Here is a 19,529-nt window from a genome sequence, read left to right as displayed (position 1 = left end):
CCATCGCCACTTCAAATTGGTCCGGTAAAAAAATTCCTGAAAGCCGTGCTGCTTTACACAAAATTATTCAGGCTCAAAATTAAAAGAGCCAATATTTGTAGGTGCGCAAAAACTATTATCTCTATGGAAAAAGTTATGAAAAAAGGATTCATTAACAAGCAGTAACAAAACTCACACAGAATATATTTTATCCATTCACACCTGGACTTTCCTCTTGGAAACGTTCTCACCACGATCTTAAAATTTTTAAGGTAGGTATAAGAGACCAAAGTTTATTAGTGAACAACAAAAGAAGAATCCATTTATTTTTATTATATTTACTATTAGGTTTCGTGTTTCTATTCTATTTTATGTTTATATTATTATTGAATTTCTTGTGAGACGATGACTGTACTGCAACAAAGACAACAAATTGAAAGTTATTCTCGAGAGCTATGTAGCTAACGTCGCAGCAACCGTTATTTTCGCGGATGATAATAGCAAAACGATGCTATCAAAGCGCCTCGAGAAGTTTGAGACTTATGCAAATAAAGTGATATGGGAAATCATTATCTGCTTAAAAAGTGCTGGCCTGTCACTTGCTGATCATAAAATAGAAGCTGACCAGCAGCAAGAGAAGAAAGAAAGCAATAGCGAAAATAAAATTTGACGAACAAATAATTTACCGTAGGCATAATGATTGGGAAAAAACTAAGCTTCAAGAAACACATCGACTGTAGCGCAAACTAAAGCGTCTTCTACCGCTCTAGCGATTTCGAGGAAGCCAAGACAGTGCCGAAGTCTTCCTAACTCAAGGGTAATTTGTTATGTTCGCCTTCGCGCAATTGGATCATATCCGTGACAGAAAATAACTTTCAACAAATTAGCAATAGGATATCGACACACTTCCTTAGGTGTGTTGACATAGATGAAACTCTCGGGCATGGTGTATTTCATTGCCCGAGGTTTACTGCTCACTGAGCACGACTAATAAGTAGACGCTTAACACCTGCAAATATTTCAGGGTTCCTGGTGGAGCTAAAAAAAGTTTGGGATCAAGCGAACTATTCAGGTGACAAGAGAGAGATAAAACCACAACGAGCAACATTTAAGGACTGATCCAGCATCCAAGTAGAAAGTACGATGCTTTTCAGCAACGCGGCGGATTGAATGGAGCGAGAAGAAGGGGGTTATCGTGAATGAGACTTTCACATAACAGTATGCAGGAACCAGCGGTAGGTTTTGAACCTTACCGCCTTTCAAAGATTAAAACAAATCGGAATACCGAAAGCTGACATTTCGGGTATAAAGCTTTTGTGTCCATCTTTCTACGCACAGTTTTCCACTCGTATATGGCTAAAAACTAAAATCTCCTCATATTTTTTTCAAACTACAAAATATACGTACATATTACAGACGTAGATAGATCCGATTTACTTCGTTTAGTAAAGTATACATATGTTCATACAAAGTACGTATATTGAATACCGTTCCTTCAATGTACAAATATATATATCTGAACTAGGCACTATCCCAAAGTTTCATTTACATATACATATAAATACATATACATATACATCTGTCTCGAGTAATTGATATTGATATATAAATGATTAAAAAACTAAAATGAAATGTTTCCTTGCGACATCTTCCCTCTCCCGAATTGATATGTTATGACATCGTGATGCACGAAATTCACATAAAATGTTAAATTTTCATCTTTCATAACTTTGTTAATCACGATTGGATTCCCTTAAAACTTGCCAAAGTTATGCCTTATCCCTTATACTACTGCCAAATTAGCATGAACTTAAGGAGGGGTTTCCGGTTAAACTTTTAGAATATGCTAATATACTATTATTAACTTTATTCGTGTAGATATCGGAACGGGAAATCTTTTTAGGTCTAGATTTCGTTTAGATACACCTCTGCGATTTTTGTTTCAGATTTTTCCGAAAAGTAAAGTTTGAAGTGTGGCAGGTGCATCAGAACCGGTTCGTGCCTCTGTTAGTGTTCATCAAGGAAGCGCCTTCTCGCCACTTCTCTTTGTTCTTGTTATGGACACCGTCACATGGGACATCCAACCTCCAGCGCCCTATACACTGATTTATGCAGATGATGTTTTCCTAGCATCTAATAGCAAAAATGATCTCGAGCAACTTGGAAAAAATGGAATGATAGAATCTGAATAAAACTGAATTTTTTCACGATCGATTCTCATGAAACAGGTACAATCACTGTCAGTGACAGTGATCTGCCCAGAACTGAGCGATTTAAATACCTCGGGTCAACGCTATTAGCCAATGGAGAATTGGATTATGAAATTGCTTCACACATTAACGCAATCTGGATGAAGTGGCGTTCCAAAACTGATGTTCTTTGTGATCGACGTATCAACGAATGTCTCAAATCTAAAATTTACCGCAATGTCGTCCGTCCTGTCTCCCTCTATGGTTCTGAGTGTTGACCGATTATAAGAGACTAAGATATTGTGTTGGACTAGCGGCGTGACACGTTTTGATCACATCCGAAATGAGGATATCCGCGATCGATGGGGAGTTGCATCAATCATGGAAAAACTCCTAGAGAGGCGTCTTTGATAGTACGGTCTCATGACTCCCGCCAACGAAAATTCACTTACCAAGTTTGGTCTAAACATCAAAGTCGATGGTAAACGAACACAAGGTCGTCCGAAACAAAGGTGGCTTGATACGTGTGATGGGGATTTAAAAGTCTCGAAATTGCATCCAGATCAGGCATTCGATAAGGCCAAATGGCAAGGCTGATCACGACGAGCAAATCCCGCTTGTGACCGGGACAAAGGCTGAAGAAGAAAAAGAAAGTTCTGAGAACGCGACCTGTTACACTTTTGAGGGTTGTATTTTGAGCCCTCACTCCCCTACGTTTCACCCGATATCAGTCTCGAAAGGTATCAATTGAGCCCTTTCATTTGATACCCTACATGGGCACATTCTGTGAAAAAAAAAAATTGCAACTCCCTTTCGCATGTATGGGGAGGACCTCCTTAAACTTAACACAAAATGGCGCCACTTACTGTTTGTAGAGGAATCGACAACTTTCGTGACAATCGGTGTAGCTGTTTTCGAGAAAAGACGGAGAAACAGACGTCGACTCTATTCTAATAAACCAGACGAACCGACAGACAGATAGTAAGCCGATTTTAATTTGTTTGCACTTAACTTTAAAAACCAGCTACTCATGACTTGCACATAAGAAACTTACCTATAATCCGGATCCCCTGGATTTGGCCATGGCCAACTACGGTCACCTTCTCGTGAGTAGAACTTTGGATCCCGCGTTTGCGCTTCGGCTGAATTCGTTCCCAAAATAAAACCGAATATCACCACAGTAACGTAACATATTTTTATTTTTTTTTTCTTTTTTGCAGGACTATCTTTACACTTTACGCACTTCCGAAAGTATTCTTTTTCATCCATTGTATACAAATAGTTACAATCACTTACATCTTAATAATAGACCGATTATTTTGATGTTATCATTGATCCATGAATCATTTACATCACTGCACTAAACATTTTCAGAATATATGTATGAAGTTTAATTCGGCTGACTGAATGTACATATGAATTTGCTACACTATGTCTCCATACGCACTTTACATGATAACGGCTAAGCCTATTGGTATACAATTTTACGAACTTATGGAAACTGTGAAATTCCACGCATACTGTCAATGACACAATTGTGTGAAATATTTAAGGGAGTTCCTACACAGACCAAAAGGTCTCCTACCACTCCCGTTAATGAAATATCATATATTGTGTTCGGTGTCAAATAGACTGTCTTGGCAAGTACGTTCTGCGAAAAGTTCTCGTTTTTATATTGGAATAAGGGAGTGAGGAATCGAGATGTGCACACTTGAAATGAGACAGAACTTATTGCCAGAAACGAACTAACCGAAAAATCTGAAGAAATAGCTGCGTCTAGATTCCAGAGTACAACCCAAGTAATTATCTACTGAAAGAGTTGATAATAGTATATTACTATAATATAAACTTCGAAGTATGGCAGGTATATCGAAACCGCTTCGTGTTTCTGTCGGTGTTCATCAAGAAAGCGCCCTCTCATCACTCCTATTTGTTCTTGTTAAGGACACAGCATCCCACACAATGCTTCATGTAGGTGATGTTTTCCTAACGTCTAATAGCAAAGCTTATTTCAAGGAACATGTTTAAAATGGTATTATAAGACCGCCTCATACAACACGGTCTCAGACTGAATCTAAATAAAACGACCGATCCTAATGAAACAGGCACTATTATTTTTAGTGGCAGTGACCTGCCAAGAACTGACAAATTTAAATATCTGGCATCAATGCTATCAGCCAATGGTGAACTGCGTTATGAAATTGCTTCACGCATTTTCCAAACTTTGATGGTGATGGTGTTCTTCCTGACCGAGGTATCAACTGTCATGACCATATCCGAAATGAGGATATCTGCGATCGATATTGGGCTTTCACCGATCGTGGAAATATTACCAGAGAGACGTCTTCGCGTCGCGATAGCGAAAATCTACTTGTCAATATTAGTCTGAACATCGAAGTCGATAGAAAGCGACCAAAAGCCCGGTCGAAACAACGTGATACGTGAGATTTTAAAAGAGCAAAATGATACAACAGATCAAGACAAGCCGATCCCGGCTCTGAAACGGACAAAAGTCAAGAAGAAAATTCAGAAGGCAGAAATTACAGTAGATAGGTCACATATTAGGGAGGGGCGACAATTCCACTACTGGCTACTCGACGCAGTGGAATCCACGGTTTCAGAATGACTAACAAGTGGTCCGCCCCAGGAGCACTTAGCGCAGACCACTGCGGTCATCTGGGGAGAGTTGAATTGCATTTCAGCGAACAGCGAGCGATGGCGCGTTGAAGTGCTATAGAGTAAACGACAACCATATATATCTTTGGCAAAGGCATTCGCGACACAGTTTAAATTACCGTTAATAACATTTAATTTGTCAGGAACTGCGGCACACATAACATCCGTCGCGTAACTCCTCATGGAAAAACATTGCTCTCTTTATATTGCCTGCTTCGACATTCTTCTGGTATGTAGTGCAATTACGTCAGAGGAACCCGTCCGCTGGGTTAAACTCTTCTACCGTGGAAACAGAGTCTGCCAGGTACATCAAAAATGCTCCGACTCCACAGGTAGAGGGGTATGTATGTCCTCCAAAAATTGTGTTTTCGTTAATTTTCCACATTCTTATCATGGGCACTGTCAAGCTGCTTTTCGCAGATGGTGTTTTAATGACATCTCACAAAGGAACTGATTTCACGATCTAACATATGAAAGTACCACAGTTCCAATATGGAAAAAGAACGGTAGCCCAGCAGAATGTTCAAATTACCGTCCGATCCGGTTACTTTCCCATACCATGAAGATTTTTGAACGCATTCTTGACAACCGTATTCGCCAAATCGTTGAAATAACCGTGAATCAAGCCGGATTTGTCAAGAACTGCGGAACTACTGACGCAATACACGCTGCGCGGTTACTCATGGAGAAACACCGTGAGAAGCATCGCCCTCTTTACATTGCCTTTCTGGAACTCATCTGGTATGCTTTACGACAACACTTCGTGCCAGAAGAACTCGTGCGCTGGGTTAAATTGCTCTACCACGATCCGAAAAGTAAAGTTCGAAGTGTGGCGGGTGTATCAAAACCGCTTCGTGTATCTGTTGGAGTTCATCAAAGAAGTGCCCTCTCACCACTCCTCTTTGTCCTTGTTATGGACACCGTCACACGGGATATCCAACGTCCAGCGCCCTACACACTGCTTTATGCAGATGATGTTTTCCTAGCATCTGATAGCAAAAATGATCTCCAGCAACTTGTTCAAAAATGGAATGATCGCCTCATTCAACACGGTCTCAGATTGAATTTAAACAAAACTGAATTTTTGACGACTGATCCCCATGATACAGGCACCATCACTGTCAGCGGCAGTGATCTGCCCAGAACTGAGCGATTTAAATACATTGGGTCAACGCTATCAGCCAATGGAGAGCTGCGTTATGAAATTGCTTCACGCATTAACGCAACCTGCGTTCCACAACTGGTGTCCTTTGTGATCGACGTATCAACGAACGTCTCAAATCTAAAATTTACCGCAATGTCAGAAGTGAACAGCGTCTTGCGGTAATGGAGACGAAGATGCTACGTTGGACTAGTGGCGTCACACGTTTAGATCACATCCGAAATGAGGATATCCGCGATCGTTATGGGGTTGCACCGATCGTGGAAAAGTTGCGAGAGAGGCGTCTTCGATGGTATGATCACGCAATTCGTGCAAACGAGAATTCACTTGCAAAGATTGGTCTGAACATCGAAGTCGATGGTAAACGACCAAACGGCAGACCTAAGCAACGGTGGCTTGATACGCTGGATGGGGATTTGAAAGCCTCGGGATTGCACCCAGATCAGGCATTCGATAGAGCCAAATGGCGAAGCCGATCACGACGAGCCGACCCCGCTTGTGAACGGGACAAAGGCTGAAGAAAAAGAAGAAGAAGAACATCAATAAAATTGTGTTCCGGCTATGTGTATACAAAAACAATATGTCAAGTGTTCGACATTACTTAGATAGTTATCGGCCGGATAGCGACTTTGATTAGCTGAGGAAAGTGAACTCCTTAATGTTAAACCAGCTAAAACATCTTTTAATTTGCGAGCGGGTATATACTCATAAGCTCATATATAAATATATTCTTAGCTGGCTGGTCAAGTTAAAGCAGTCCTTGCTGGCTTAGTTAAGGTATCGTTGATCACAGCGAATGGATGATCCACTGATAACCTTACCAGGGGTATACTGGTACCATGGGAACCGGGATAGCCGCTGGAATCTCATACTTCGGGTGAACTCCCGTTGTATGTATTTGATTAATTTAAGAGGAAAGACTTGAATATTTTTTTATATTTTATCTTTCTTATACAGATTCCTTATCAAATTTCACTTCTCAGGTGGTCCACGCCCCATTTTTTCAAACTAAAAATGAGATTTTATTTCCTCTATTTTCAAAAATTATTAAATTTACGGTTTTGATTACAAACTCGGTCTATTATAAGCAAAAACAATCAAAAAACAAGTCGGGAAACCGCAAGCTTGACGCTTCAGGTATAAAAGGTTTTGTGTTTCTCTACCTGAGGAGCATAACGCAGTTCTCCATTGGCTGATAGCATTAACTCAAGATATTTAAATCGCTCAGTTCTGACCAGGCAGTAACCTGCCCAGAACTAAGCGATTTAAATATCCCAGGTCAATGCTATCAGCCGACGGTGAACTGCATAATGAAATTGCTTCACACATTAACGTAACCTGGATGAAGTGGCATTCAATAACTGGTGTTTTTTGTGATCGACGTATCAATGAACATCTCAAATCTAAAATTTCCCGCAATGTCGTCTGTCTGCCCAATGTACAATGAACGGTGTCTTGCGGTAATGGAGACGAAGACATTTCGGTGGACAAGTGGCGTGATACGATGTGATCAAATCACATCCAAAATGAGGATATCCGCGATAGATATAGGGTTGCACCGATCATGGAAAAACTGCGGAATTCACTTGTCAATATTGGTCCGAACATCGAAGTCAAAAGTAAGCGACCAAAAGGCCGGCCGAAACAACGGTGGCTTGATACGCTGGATTGAAATTTAAAATCCTCGTGATTACATCCAGACCAGGCATTTCATTATCATCAACGGCGCAACAACCGGTATCCGGTCTAGGAATGCCTTAATATGGAACTCTAGATATCCCGGTTTTGCGCCGAGGTCCACCAATTCGATATCCCTAAAAGCTGTCTGGCGTCCTGACCTACGCCATCGCTCCATCTTAGGCAGGGTCTGCCTCGTCTTCTTTTTCTACCATAGATATTGCCCTTATAGACTTTCCGGGTGGGATCATCCTCATCCATACGGATTAAGTGACCCGCCCACCGACGCGACGACCGACCTATTGAGCCGGATTTTATCTACAACCGGACGGTCATGGTATCGCTCATAGATTTCGTCATTGTGTAGGCTACGGAATCGTTCATCCTCATGTAGGGGGCCAAAAATTCTTCAGAGCATTCTTCTCTCGAATGCGGCCAAGGTTCGCAATTTTTCTTGCTAAGAACCCGAGGAATACATGAGGACTGGCAAGATCATAGTCTTGTGCAGTAAGAGCTTTGACCCTATGGTGAGACGTTTCGAGCGGAACAGTCTTTGTAAGCTGAAATAGGCTCTGTTGGCTGACAACAACCGTGCGCGGATTTCATCATCGTAGTTGTTATCGGTTGTGATTTTCGACCCTAGATAGGCGAAATTGTCAACGGTCTCAAAGTTGTATTCTCCTATCCTTATTCTTCCTCGTGTTTGTGTTTGACCAGTGCGGTTTGATGTTGTTGGTTGATTCGTCTTCGGTGCTGACGTTGCCACCATATATTTTGTCTTGCCTTCATTGATGTGCAGCCCAAGATCTCGCCCCAATGGCCGCCTGCTCGATCTGGATGAAGGCAGATTGTAAGTCTCGACTTGCATTCACCTCAGCATCACGGATCACTTTCTCGAGGGCCAGGTTAAAGAGGACGCATGATAGCGCATCCCCTTGTCGTAGACCGTTGTTGATGTCGAATGGTCTTGAGAGTGATCTTGCTGCTTTTATCTGGCCTCGCACATTGGTCAGGGTCAGCCTAGTCAGTCTTATTAATTTCGTTGGGATACCGAATTCTCTCATGGCCGTGTACAGTTTTACCCTGGCTATGCTATCATAGGCGGCTTTAAAGTCGATGAACAGATGGTGCAACTGTTGTTCATATTCCAACAGTTTTTCCATCGCCTACCGCAGAGAGAAAATCTGATCTGTTGCTGATTTGCCTGGAGTGAAGCCTCTTTGGTATGGGCCAATGAAGTTCTGGGCGTATGGGGCTATCCGGCCTAGCAAGATAGTGGAGAATATCTTATAGATGGTACTCAGCAACGTGATACCTCTATAATTGCTGCACTGTGTGATATCTCCCTTTTTGTGTATGAGACAGATAATGCCTCGTTGCCAATCGTCAGACATTGATTCGCTGTCCCATACCTTGAGCACAAGTTGATGAACCACTTGGTGTAACTGGTCGCCTCCATATTTAACCAATTGGGCTGTAATTCCATCGGCTCCTGGCAACTTATGATTTTTTAGCCGATGAATTGCACGGATTGTTTCTCCTAAACTTGGTGGTGGCAGATCAGGCATCTGATAAAATAAAATAGCGAAACCGATCATGACGAAGTGACGCCGCTGGTGAACGGGACAAAGGCTGACGAAAAAGATGTGAGGAGCAACGTGTGCATATCAGCTTCGTGTCACATAGTCAAAAATTCCATTTCCTCTATTTTTAGAAAGCGATTTAAATAAATCATTTATTGGAAAGCCCTGTATTGATTATAGTCAATCTCATTCGCTTCACACTCTGAGTTTGATATTATTAGCAAAAAAGAAGAATTTAACCTACAACAGATACAAATAAGTCGGGAAACCGGAAGCTGGACAGCTGGACAGGTATGAAAGATTTTGTGTATTTGTATTATAAAGACATTTGCGTGTGCATTTGTCCCATTAGTACATAGCACGTAATATATGCATATGTTATGTGAGAATATCCACATTCAGTCTTGAATTTGCAAAGAAGTAACAATTTTGACCTATTATAACTTTGTTACAAAATTTCGTGGTGCTAGAATGAACTTAAGGAGGGTTTCGCAGTCAATTACTAAAAAATATAGTAATATGCTATTATAATAATAATAATAATCGTTGGCGCAACAATCCATATTGGATCTAGGCCTTGAAGTGTGTTAGAGCACTTCATTCAAGACCGTAACGGTACACTACAGTAGACTGTAGGAGGCAATGTGGTCAGCATTGCGCTCGCCCGAGATTATTTCCCTGATTTGACTCAGGTACTCATTCACAGCTGAGTCGACTGGTATCCGACGTCAAATCGCGATATAAATTCCACTGTCACCAGTTAGATTTGAACCGCGACCTTCCGTACCTGTAGCCTAGTGCTCTAACCACTCAGCTACCCGGAATAATATGCTATTATTAACTTTATTTGAAAGGATATTGATATGGAGGGTATTTTGGAGCCTAGGTACCACATTGTGGCAGCTTCTTGGTTTTTTCAGATTTTTCGGTTGGGTAGTTTCTGAGAATGGTCCCGTAAAAACATGATCACTTTCAACCCTCCGCACTCCCCACCTTTCCAACAAATGTCAAAACTAAGACCGAAAGTACTCGTCAAGACCTTCCATTTGATACCCGACATGACTATATTTTATGAAAAAAAAATGTGTGCCCCCCTTTTGCATGTATGCGCCCCCCTTAAATGCGATGTAGAATTATGCAACTCACTGTATGCGTGAGCGTTTACAGTTCCCACCTTTCCACCAAATTTGGTGTGAATCGCTGTAACCATCTCTGATAAAATTGCGTGTGACGGACAGACATACAGACGGACAGACAGTAAGCTGATTTTAATAAGGTTTTCCTTTACACAAAAGAAATAGGCGAAGGAGGCTCTTCAGGAACGGAATTTTAATATTTCATTCGAAAATCAATTATTCTCGTTAATTATGACTTCAGCATCTTATTTGTATGGCTTAGGATGCGGTAAATTCGCACGGAATGGATAAGTTTGAACTGCTATAATTTGACATTATTAGTCGGATTTCCATAAAACTTGGCATGTGTATGCACGACACTGTCCTCTCCGGTGAAAAATACTCTTATGATGAACTTAAGGGGGGTTTTTCAGTCAATTTCTAAAAGCTGGGAATATACTATTAGTAACTTTATTTGAGCGGTTATCGGAATGAGGCATCTTTCGAGGCTTAAATTTCATATGCTTTACGCAAAACCTTAAAAAGGGCTAGGTTCTAAAACAAGGTAATATACTATTAGAAAGTTTATTTGAGAAGATATCGAAATGGGACATATTTTGAGGCCTAGATTTCATCCAAGCGCACTTTCCTGATTTTAGTAGTAGTTTCCGAAAATGAGTCCTGTATCACTTCAAGTGCGTACATTTTGACTCACGCACTTTGTAATTCACGCCAAAACTCAGTTTCGGAAAGTACTAATCGAGATCTTTCATTTGATACCCTACACGAAATGTTTAAATCCACCCTTTGCATTTATGGGGGGCCTCCTTTAAACTCCACCACCAGCGAATGACATACGCTGTATGCGTGGAATTTTATAATTCGCATCTGTCCACCAAATTTCGTTCGGATGGGTGCAGTCGTTTTGGAGAAAAGTGCGTGATACAGTGAATGGATTTTAATAAAATTTTGTTTCTACACAAAACCTTAAAAATATGAAGAAACTCCCCACTGCTATTATTTTTACTGCGCTGAATGACCACTTCTTAACAGAAATTAATTTTGACGTAAGTTTTGTTATAGTGAGCTGTTGTAAATTATAATCACTTTGGCATTTCGCTGGAAGTAATATTTGGCAAGAGACAAATTCATAAAAAGTTGAATGTAGGAAATCATATTGAGAGGAATGTGATGTGCGACGCCACACTGCTATAATTTTACCGCCACTGTATACATGTATATAAGCACCAGCATGTGGCAATAGGCAACGTTTCTTTGTTTAGGATGAGCACGGTATTTATGTCTTTAATATGAACATATATATATATCTCGGAGTTTAGTAATATATGAAGGAATATTCCTACTTATGGAGGAAAGACAAAACGTGCACCGAAAATTCCTCACATAAGATGAACACAAAACCTTTATACCCGATCTGGCCGACTTCCGGTATTTTCACTTATTTATATTTATCTTAATTGGACTTCTGCGTACTTAATTTTGTACTCCAAGCGCAAAGCATATGCATTTGACTCTTATTGATATAGTACTTTGCAGAGCGAACTATTCGTCTAAATAGTTCTTGAAAAATATTGGAGAATCGAATTTTTAACTATGAATAAGTAGAACCGTCATGCCCTCTAGGTTTCTCGCATAAGGAACAGAAAACTTTTTATACCTGAAGCGTCAAGCTTCCGGTTTCGCGCATTGAATAAATTATTTTCAGTGGCCGACAATGAATTCTTTTTTTCTGAAGTTTAATGAAGAAAGTACCAATTGACTCTTAGTTGCATACTCCTTAATATACATAGAAGGTAATAAATATTGCGTTTCTAGACATCATTCACTATCTATCGTTTATGAGAAAGATCAAGAAAATATATGCACAGTAAAATGACAATTCTGGGAAAAAGATGAGCTCACGCTTGTAAGGCAAATTGTAATCAGCCAATTGATTGCCATTATCTACAACATAACACAGTTTGGGTAAACCTTTATCCAGCTGGTACTCATTAGATTGTCTCATTTCGGCTTCGGTACTACGTCACTTTTTACATACATATCTGACATTGACACTAGGGCACCCTTTTCTATATTGGCGGCCCAGATATATTTCTAGTTAGAAGAAAAATATTGAAATTCAAAGAATAATGGTTTTTGATATTGTACTGCAGGTGGAAGGGTCAAGAACAGTCTGGCCAAACAATCCAGAAATAAAAGTCGTTAAGATGATGGCAACAAAGAAATACAACTTTACTTTTCCAACGTAGTGGTAGTAGTTGACTTCGCATAAATGTAGCTCTTAGACATTTCCAGTAAACAGGTTTCTCACAGGTACAATTCATCCACAGTAGATAATAACAGTAAACATTCACTGCCTCTTTTTCGAAATGAAAATTTTGTATTGCATCGTATTTTACATAAGTCATGCGTTTTTTTGAAATTCCCATATAAAAACCGTTCTTTCTATAGACGAGCAGAAACTACATTTCTCACCGTACATATGTTATCCACTTAGGCTTACTGAATCTATAAATCTAGATAAATTCACTCTGCTTCAGTGCACTTCACATCTTATTAAATGGAATACTGGAATCGGCTTTTCTGAATCTCAGTTTTTAATTTTTATTTCAGATCTGGATTGGGTGTTTCCTGAGCACGTGGTTTCTCATAGAGGAAGGCTTTTTCTTTTTTCTTCAAAGAGAAGATTTGGAGGAAGAATATTTCGCAGGTAGCGAATTGCAGTCGAAAGCGAAGTAGCGAGTTGGAATTAGAAACGCCAAATATTATTCATGAATATAAATAAAGATGGAAAAACAAGTGCACACCAGTTTTCGGGTAGGTCCAGAAATCACATAAAGATATCTTATGTTCTTTGCTGTTTTATGTGCAACACCCGTGCGCAGAACTCCGCCTGCCTATTAACCTTTAGTTGGCCTGATAAGCCGCTAATAACTGAGAATGGATGATTTCGTTCCCATGATTATCAGAAAATAAAGGTGCGTCGTATCGGTGGTACTTTCCGATTTGGTTTCTCATTACTAGCCTAATTTCCAATCCATAGCGACAAATTTTTCACCGTTCGGCGTACATTAACTTTTCACATACACTGCACAATAACACTGCTGACGTCACGAATTTATCGAACAACGAAGGTGAACACACTCGATATATGTAGATTTCTGCTTAAAGCTATGAAGAATGGGAGAATATATCGCTACTTGATTCTATAATTTTTCATGCTTTCACTGAACTGCGCTTGTTATTATTTCAAAAGGCCAGAAAAACACTAACCACTCCCGCAATGGTGGCGATACACCTGCCATTAATCGTTATGACTAACTATACTCTGTGAATACTTTTCTAGATTACGCGACGACGCGATTTCGAAACTGTTATCTTATCCGCTATACCTTCAATTAGTGTAAACCGAGAAAGATATATGTGTACCAAATGATCGAGACTTTGTTTTGGTTGAAAACTGATATCCGGATACCGAGTTGGCAAATGCTGTTTGTGTTCAGCAAGCAGGTATCGCAGTGAGTGGCACTGACGGTCGACAACGCCCCATTCAAACTGCTGCAGCACAAGTTATATTTCAATCGCGCCTTACGCTAACGTCCCAACCGAAGACAAAAGCCTCAACTAACTGACTGCTGGCAAGCTTCAAGTATCCAAGATACTGAAACCGAAATGGGAACCGGTACCCCACGCTTGACAATAGCTTGGGTCGGCTGCCGCTACTTTCTTTTCAACGCCGTGTCGTGCCTCGCTGGATGTTGCTATTTGTAAAGCGTGGAACTATGATTCAAAGGACGGTGTCCGGAGTCAGATCTTGCTAGTGGGCGGAGGCACTAAGTTGACCGAAATTAATTCTGAAGAGTGAACTGAAGCAAAATCGATAGATTCACTGAATGAAACAGTGAAGCAATTAGTGTCTTAATTAATTTAAGTGGTCATACAGGCGCAAGATCTGTGCACACTACATGCATGTTCGACTTACGAATGCTTTAGATACTGTTCTGGGGTGTAATGGCAGTATAGGGGATGATCTTTTAAGTATGTATTTTGGTGTTGAGGTGAAGAAGAACTTTTTTTTGTGCATAAGAAATATAAGAATAGGGGGATATTTCGATTGCCGATCGATTTCGATAAAACTGGCTGAAGTAGATTAAGTGAAACTTTTCACCTTTTCGAGTGCCTAATGTATTGCTAATTTCCTTTTAAATTTGTATGTCTTATTGTAATTTTTTATTATTTGGAAAAAATCAACAAATTATTTCTTTGGGAATATAATTAAAGAAAATTCTCATAAACTGCTACGTCACCAATTTACGTTTTCAACGTAAACAGACATGTGTGTTGGCAGAGTCTCATACTGCAATTCGTTCAACTTTTGAACCGTTGTTCTTGTTACATGAGGTGATGCATTGTCGTGAAGGAGTATCACACCAATTCTGTTGACCAATCTCGGCCGTTGAATACTCAATTTTTGGTGCATTTCCTCGAATTAGGCACAGTATTTCTGGGCATTGATCGTTTCTCTAGGTGCCAAAAAAGAATAGTGGATAACTCTAGCTGTAGATCACCAAACAGTCACCAATAACTTCGGATCGAGGCTCGGTTTCGGCATATCCTTCGGTGGCTCATCAGCATCTAGCCATTGTGCTGATTGTCGACGATTGTCATATAATATCCACCTCTTATCACATGTCACTATTCTGTGCAATCGGTTCTGTTGCGGGTGAATAGAGAATTGCAAATTTCCATTCGAAATGCCATGTTTTGTTCCGTAAGGGCATGCAGAACCCATTTGTCGAGCTTTTTCACCTTTCCAAGTTGTTGCAAGTGCCGGGAAACTGTCGAATAGTGTACGCCCAATTTCTCTGCAATGTCTCTCACAGACTGACGTGTGTCGGATTCGACTAGCAAACGCAGCTCGTCGTTGTCAATCGATGGTCCTGGATGTCCATGTGGGTCACTTTGAAGGTTTACGTCGCCTGACCGGAATTTTTCGAAAATACCGCCGTGTGATTCGTTCGGTTACCGTATCAGCTCCAAATGCGCTGTTAATTTTCTTGGTCGCTTTCGCCGCTTTATGACCGAGTTTGAACTCATGCAGAAAAAGTATATTTTTTCCTTTCTATTCCATGTCATCCCAACGATGGTCAAAACTGAAATGACTCCTTGATTAAGTGTAGGAGTATTTATACTTCAATATTCAACACCAACGGCGCCAACTGGCGGTGGTTTGATACACCAAAATCGCAACTAACTTCACTTGATTGCCAAAACAGCCATTTCATATGCAAGAATTTAATATATCGATCAATCCCATAATTGATAGGAATTTTTGGAAATTTCCTATTATTAAGTATTCAACTACGTCATGTTATTTACATAGCATGTTGGACGCAAGCCCAGATAAAGAAGGAGGGTTTGAAGCAATGTATTTTATATTATCCTCAGTAAAACAAGAATAAAACGCTGAGATCAGGGAAAAAGATAAATAAAGTATAGTTGGAGCTATTCACTATGTTAAATCCTACCTAATCTCTCTTGGTGATTGGTCCTGCGACAGGCCGACCAAGAAAACGCATTAAATGATGTTAAAAACCAAAAATGACCGCGTTGAGGAAAAAGGGGGGTTTACCTCAGTCGACGCGGCAGAAGGGGCTTCGGTCTCGTTGGGAAATGGGGAAGAGTTCTTGACGTATGGACGGCAAAAAGTAAGTAAATTAATCCGAGCAAACAAATATCTGTCTGTCTGCACACTAAATATTGGTATACTCGCTGAAAAGACGGAGGAACTCGCAAGAGTCCTTCGGAAAAGGTGCACTGATATTTGCGCTTGGATTGGGCGAATTGGATGGTGTGGTGCCAAAAGCTGCGACCAAGAAGACTGTATACAGGAGAAGCAAATCAAACGGCAAAGGTGCACAGAATTCCATTGTGTACTTTATTTTGTGACCCACGTGGTTAATGCCTTGGTGTGTTGTTATAGATAGTTTTCTTGTGTGTGGTTCCCCATCCTATCCCAGCAGGAAACGAATGTATTATGAAAGATTGATCTTGGATGCATCTACTTATCTGCTCCCCACTTCCAAGAAGAGCTACATGGATGGATGGACCAAGCTTCCTACAGAGGAATTTTGAAGCATCATTCACTTAGATCCATTACCATTAACCCAAGATGAATCTTCAAGGAAGCTCCCTTTAGGTGGGGAACGATAAACAGCTGTGCAATGCCTATTTTTATGACAGATGCTGCCACATGTTCGCATATCAATTCACTACATCACATACATGGCACTAAGAGCAGCCCGTATGCGCGGAATTTTTCGCAGGCAGTTTCCATTGCGGCCGAAGATGGGCAATGATTTTCCGTCTCAACAAAATTTCAAAAAATGCGCTGGGGGTTGAATCTTCTGTACATAGTCCCCTTGGCTGGGGCATAGAAAGGGAATGCGGTAAAAATGGCTAGACTTCTCTGCAGTACGATTAAACAAATCGAGCCATTTGATGATGATTTGATGATGTTCCCCACTAAACCAGCTGATCGTACATTTCACTTCTTTGGCACGTACGCACAACAGATAGGTCGACCTGATGTCAAGAAAGATGCCTTCTGTCAACTTTGCGATACAAAGACCTGCAACGTGCTTGCTGATGGCTACCTCGTCATTTCAAGGGATCTTAATGTTTATGCGGGTGCAAATGCAGACGGCAATAGGTACTGTAGGGGAAGAGGGTTTGGGGTATGCAATAGTCGATTTTGCGGACACCCATGACCATATACTTGTTTATTCATCATCAAACGATTGTATCATACTTCCTCCAGTAAAATGCAAATGGACTATATCGCATCGCACCTCAACATCGGCCGTTGATTGTCCTCTTCCGAATCAAGAAACCGATAAAATAGTGTGAAGAACACAATGGCCCGCCACGTTTTAATACGCGTCGATTTCGTGAGAAAAAAGAAGAAATTATTACAAATCATTAAGAATGTGGAAGGATGGTGGAACCAGGTTAAAACAACGATTCACAAAGCGACCTATGCAACTTTTGGGATCACAAAGTCAAGTAAGCGGATCATCAACCGAGATACTTGGCTTGAAAATAATACTGTCGAAATGAAGGTCTGTTGAAAAGAAACGCGTTTACCATAAGTTTTTCGAAGATGAAACGCTCGCCAATTTCCAAATTATAAGAATGCCATTCGGGAAGCAAAGAAAGCGATCGCTGTTACCCGAGCGATCCGTTGCAAAGATCTTTACGATAAACTGGACACTCAGGATGGCGAAAGGAAGTCAACAGTTTACACCAACGCACATACGATATAGAACACTTCTTTTGTGTTAATCACAACAACGGTACTTTGCTTACCGTCCGATGAGCCGACGAACTGAAGAATTTGTTCATCCTCCTCTTCCACATGCATTGCCGATATTTGGAACAATTCCACCTGTCAGCGCAACAGAAGTCGGGTAGATAACAACCCGAATGAATTCGGGGAAAGCAACATGACCTGACGACATCGCATCTGAGGTCTGGAAAATGAAGAGCTGGGACGGAACATTGTGGCCCAGTGAATTCTTTAATCGGGTTATTCGTTATGAGGAAGGGAGAACACCATCTGACTGGCAAAAAGCATCACAGTTCCAATATGGAAAAAGAAAAGTAGTCCAGCAGAATGTTCAAATTACCGTCCGATCCGATTGCTGTCGCATCCAACCGAAAAATTTGAAAAAATCACATAAGTGTATCTAAATGAAATCTAGGCTTCAAAATACATCGCAAAACCCAACCATTACCAATAAAGTTATAGAAGCTGAAATTATTACATTTTATGTGAATTTCCTGTATTCTAAAACGTGTATGAAGTCATCATCACATATCAATTCGTCAATACCACAACTAACTGAGCTTATATGAATGGGGGTCGAAAGGAAACATTTCGTTTTAGTTTTTTAATCATTTGTATATCAATATCAATAACTCGAGGTAGACATGTATGTATTTATGTGTATATGTTAATGAAACTTATATATATATTTGTACATTAAACCAGCGGTATTCAATATACGTACTGTATAAGTTCATATGTATGTATTCTTTTGTCCATATTGCAATGTAGGAATATTTTGGGTTCTTATCAATATAGGAACGTAAAAATGTGCGTAGAAAGTTTCCCATATAAGATGAACACAAAACCTTTATACCCGAAGTGCCAGCTTCCGGTATTCCGACTTGTTTCTTTTTTTGGGTAGGGAAGTCAAATGCATTTACGCATAAAGTCCTGGACTTCTGTCTCAGAGAGATTATCGGCAAAAAAAAAAAATACCTTGGAGCGTCTAGGACTCTGACCCGGCGCTGTTCGGCAAATTTCATCAGGCTAGGCTTATTCAGCACAGGAGCAAAACCCCGTGGATTCAGGGAGCCTCGGCTACTCGGGCGTTTCTCTCACCCATCTCCCTATTTTTCGCCCTAAGAATGCATTGAGTGTAATTATAGTGTCCGAGGACGAGGTAATGGTGATGTCGTTCCCACTATTTGCAGAAGAAATAGGTGTGGCAGGCATCTTCTACCACATCCTTGCAATAAATGCTTTCGGGCGACCGTGATTTCCCGATTGTGTGCAGATAGGATTGAAAATACACTTGACCGCTGAGCAGCAGCTGTGTAAGGTACCCATGCTTTTGATTGAACCATGGCCGGACATCATTTATGAGATTCGCGGTCCATCCACCTCTCGACACCTTTTCTCAAGATTGCTGCTAGGCGGTACGTTTTCGTTTTTTTACAAACGGTAACTTCTTTATTTACCTCGCCTTTTCTGAGCTATATAAGCCTCCGCCCGGCAGCATGGAGAGCGATCGAAATAACTCCCGCTATCGCCGCTTCGAGATGGTACGATAGGTGGACACAACTCGCAGAGCCCCTCATCTTTGTACCTGTGCTAGGCGCTTGCGGTAGATCTCCTTACTGAAGTAGCTCTTACTTCGGAACCGTAAAGGACGGACTGAACCGTACTCATCAGGAAGCGATGCCTGCTGGATAAGAGACCTCCGAGATTGGACATAAGGCGGCAAATCACAGGCTTGTCTGAGGTTATGCGAATCTACTTAATCTGCTCAAAGAAGCG

At 40.7% G+C, this 19,529-nt stretch overlaps 1 protein-coding gene across 14 annotated transcripts in view; it reads right to left on the bottom strand.

Annotated features, from left to right (window-relative positions):
* The window catches only part of LOC119650626 (cholinesterase), a 47,121-nt gene extending 33,008 nt beyond the window's left edge, over positions 1-14,113 (bottom strand). For 2 of the 14 annotated variants that reach the window (XM_038053519.1, XM_038053532.1), the window contains exons 1-2: positions 13,473-14,078; positions 3,223-3,636 (exon numbers count right to left, since the gene is read on the bottom strand). In XM_038053519.1, the coding sequence (XP_037909447.1) occupies positions 3,223-3,437 (215 nt within the window). In that variant the 5' untranslated portion in view covers positions 3,438-3,636; positions 13,473-14,078. Of the gene's footprint in view, positions 1-3,222; positions 3,637-13,472 lie in introns of all 14 variants that reach the window. The other 12 variants (XM_038053533.1, XM_038053521.1, XM_038053523.1 and 9 more) reach the window with 12 other exon arrangements.
* Between the last annotated feature and the right edge of the window lie 5,416 nt (positions 14,114-19,529).

Source organism: Hermetia illucens, chromosome 3, assembly GCF_905115235.1.
Source record: "Hermetia illucens chromosome 3, iHerIll2.2.curated.20191125, whole genome shotgun sequence".
Classification (NCBI taxonomy): Eukaryota; Metazoa; Arthropoda; class Insecta; order Diptera; family Stratiomyidae; genus Hermetia; species Hermetia illucens.
The sequence above is the reverse complement of the archived record's forward strand: the minus strand, read 5'-3'. Positions and strand labels throughout refer to the sequence as shown.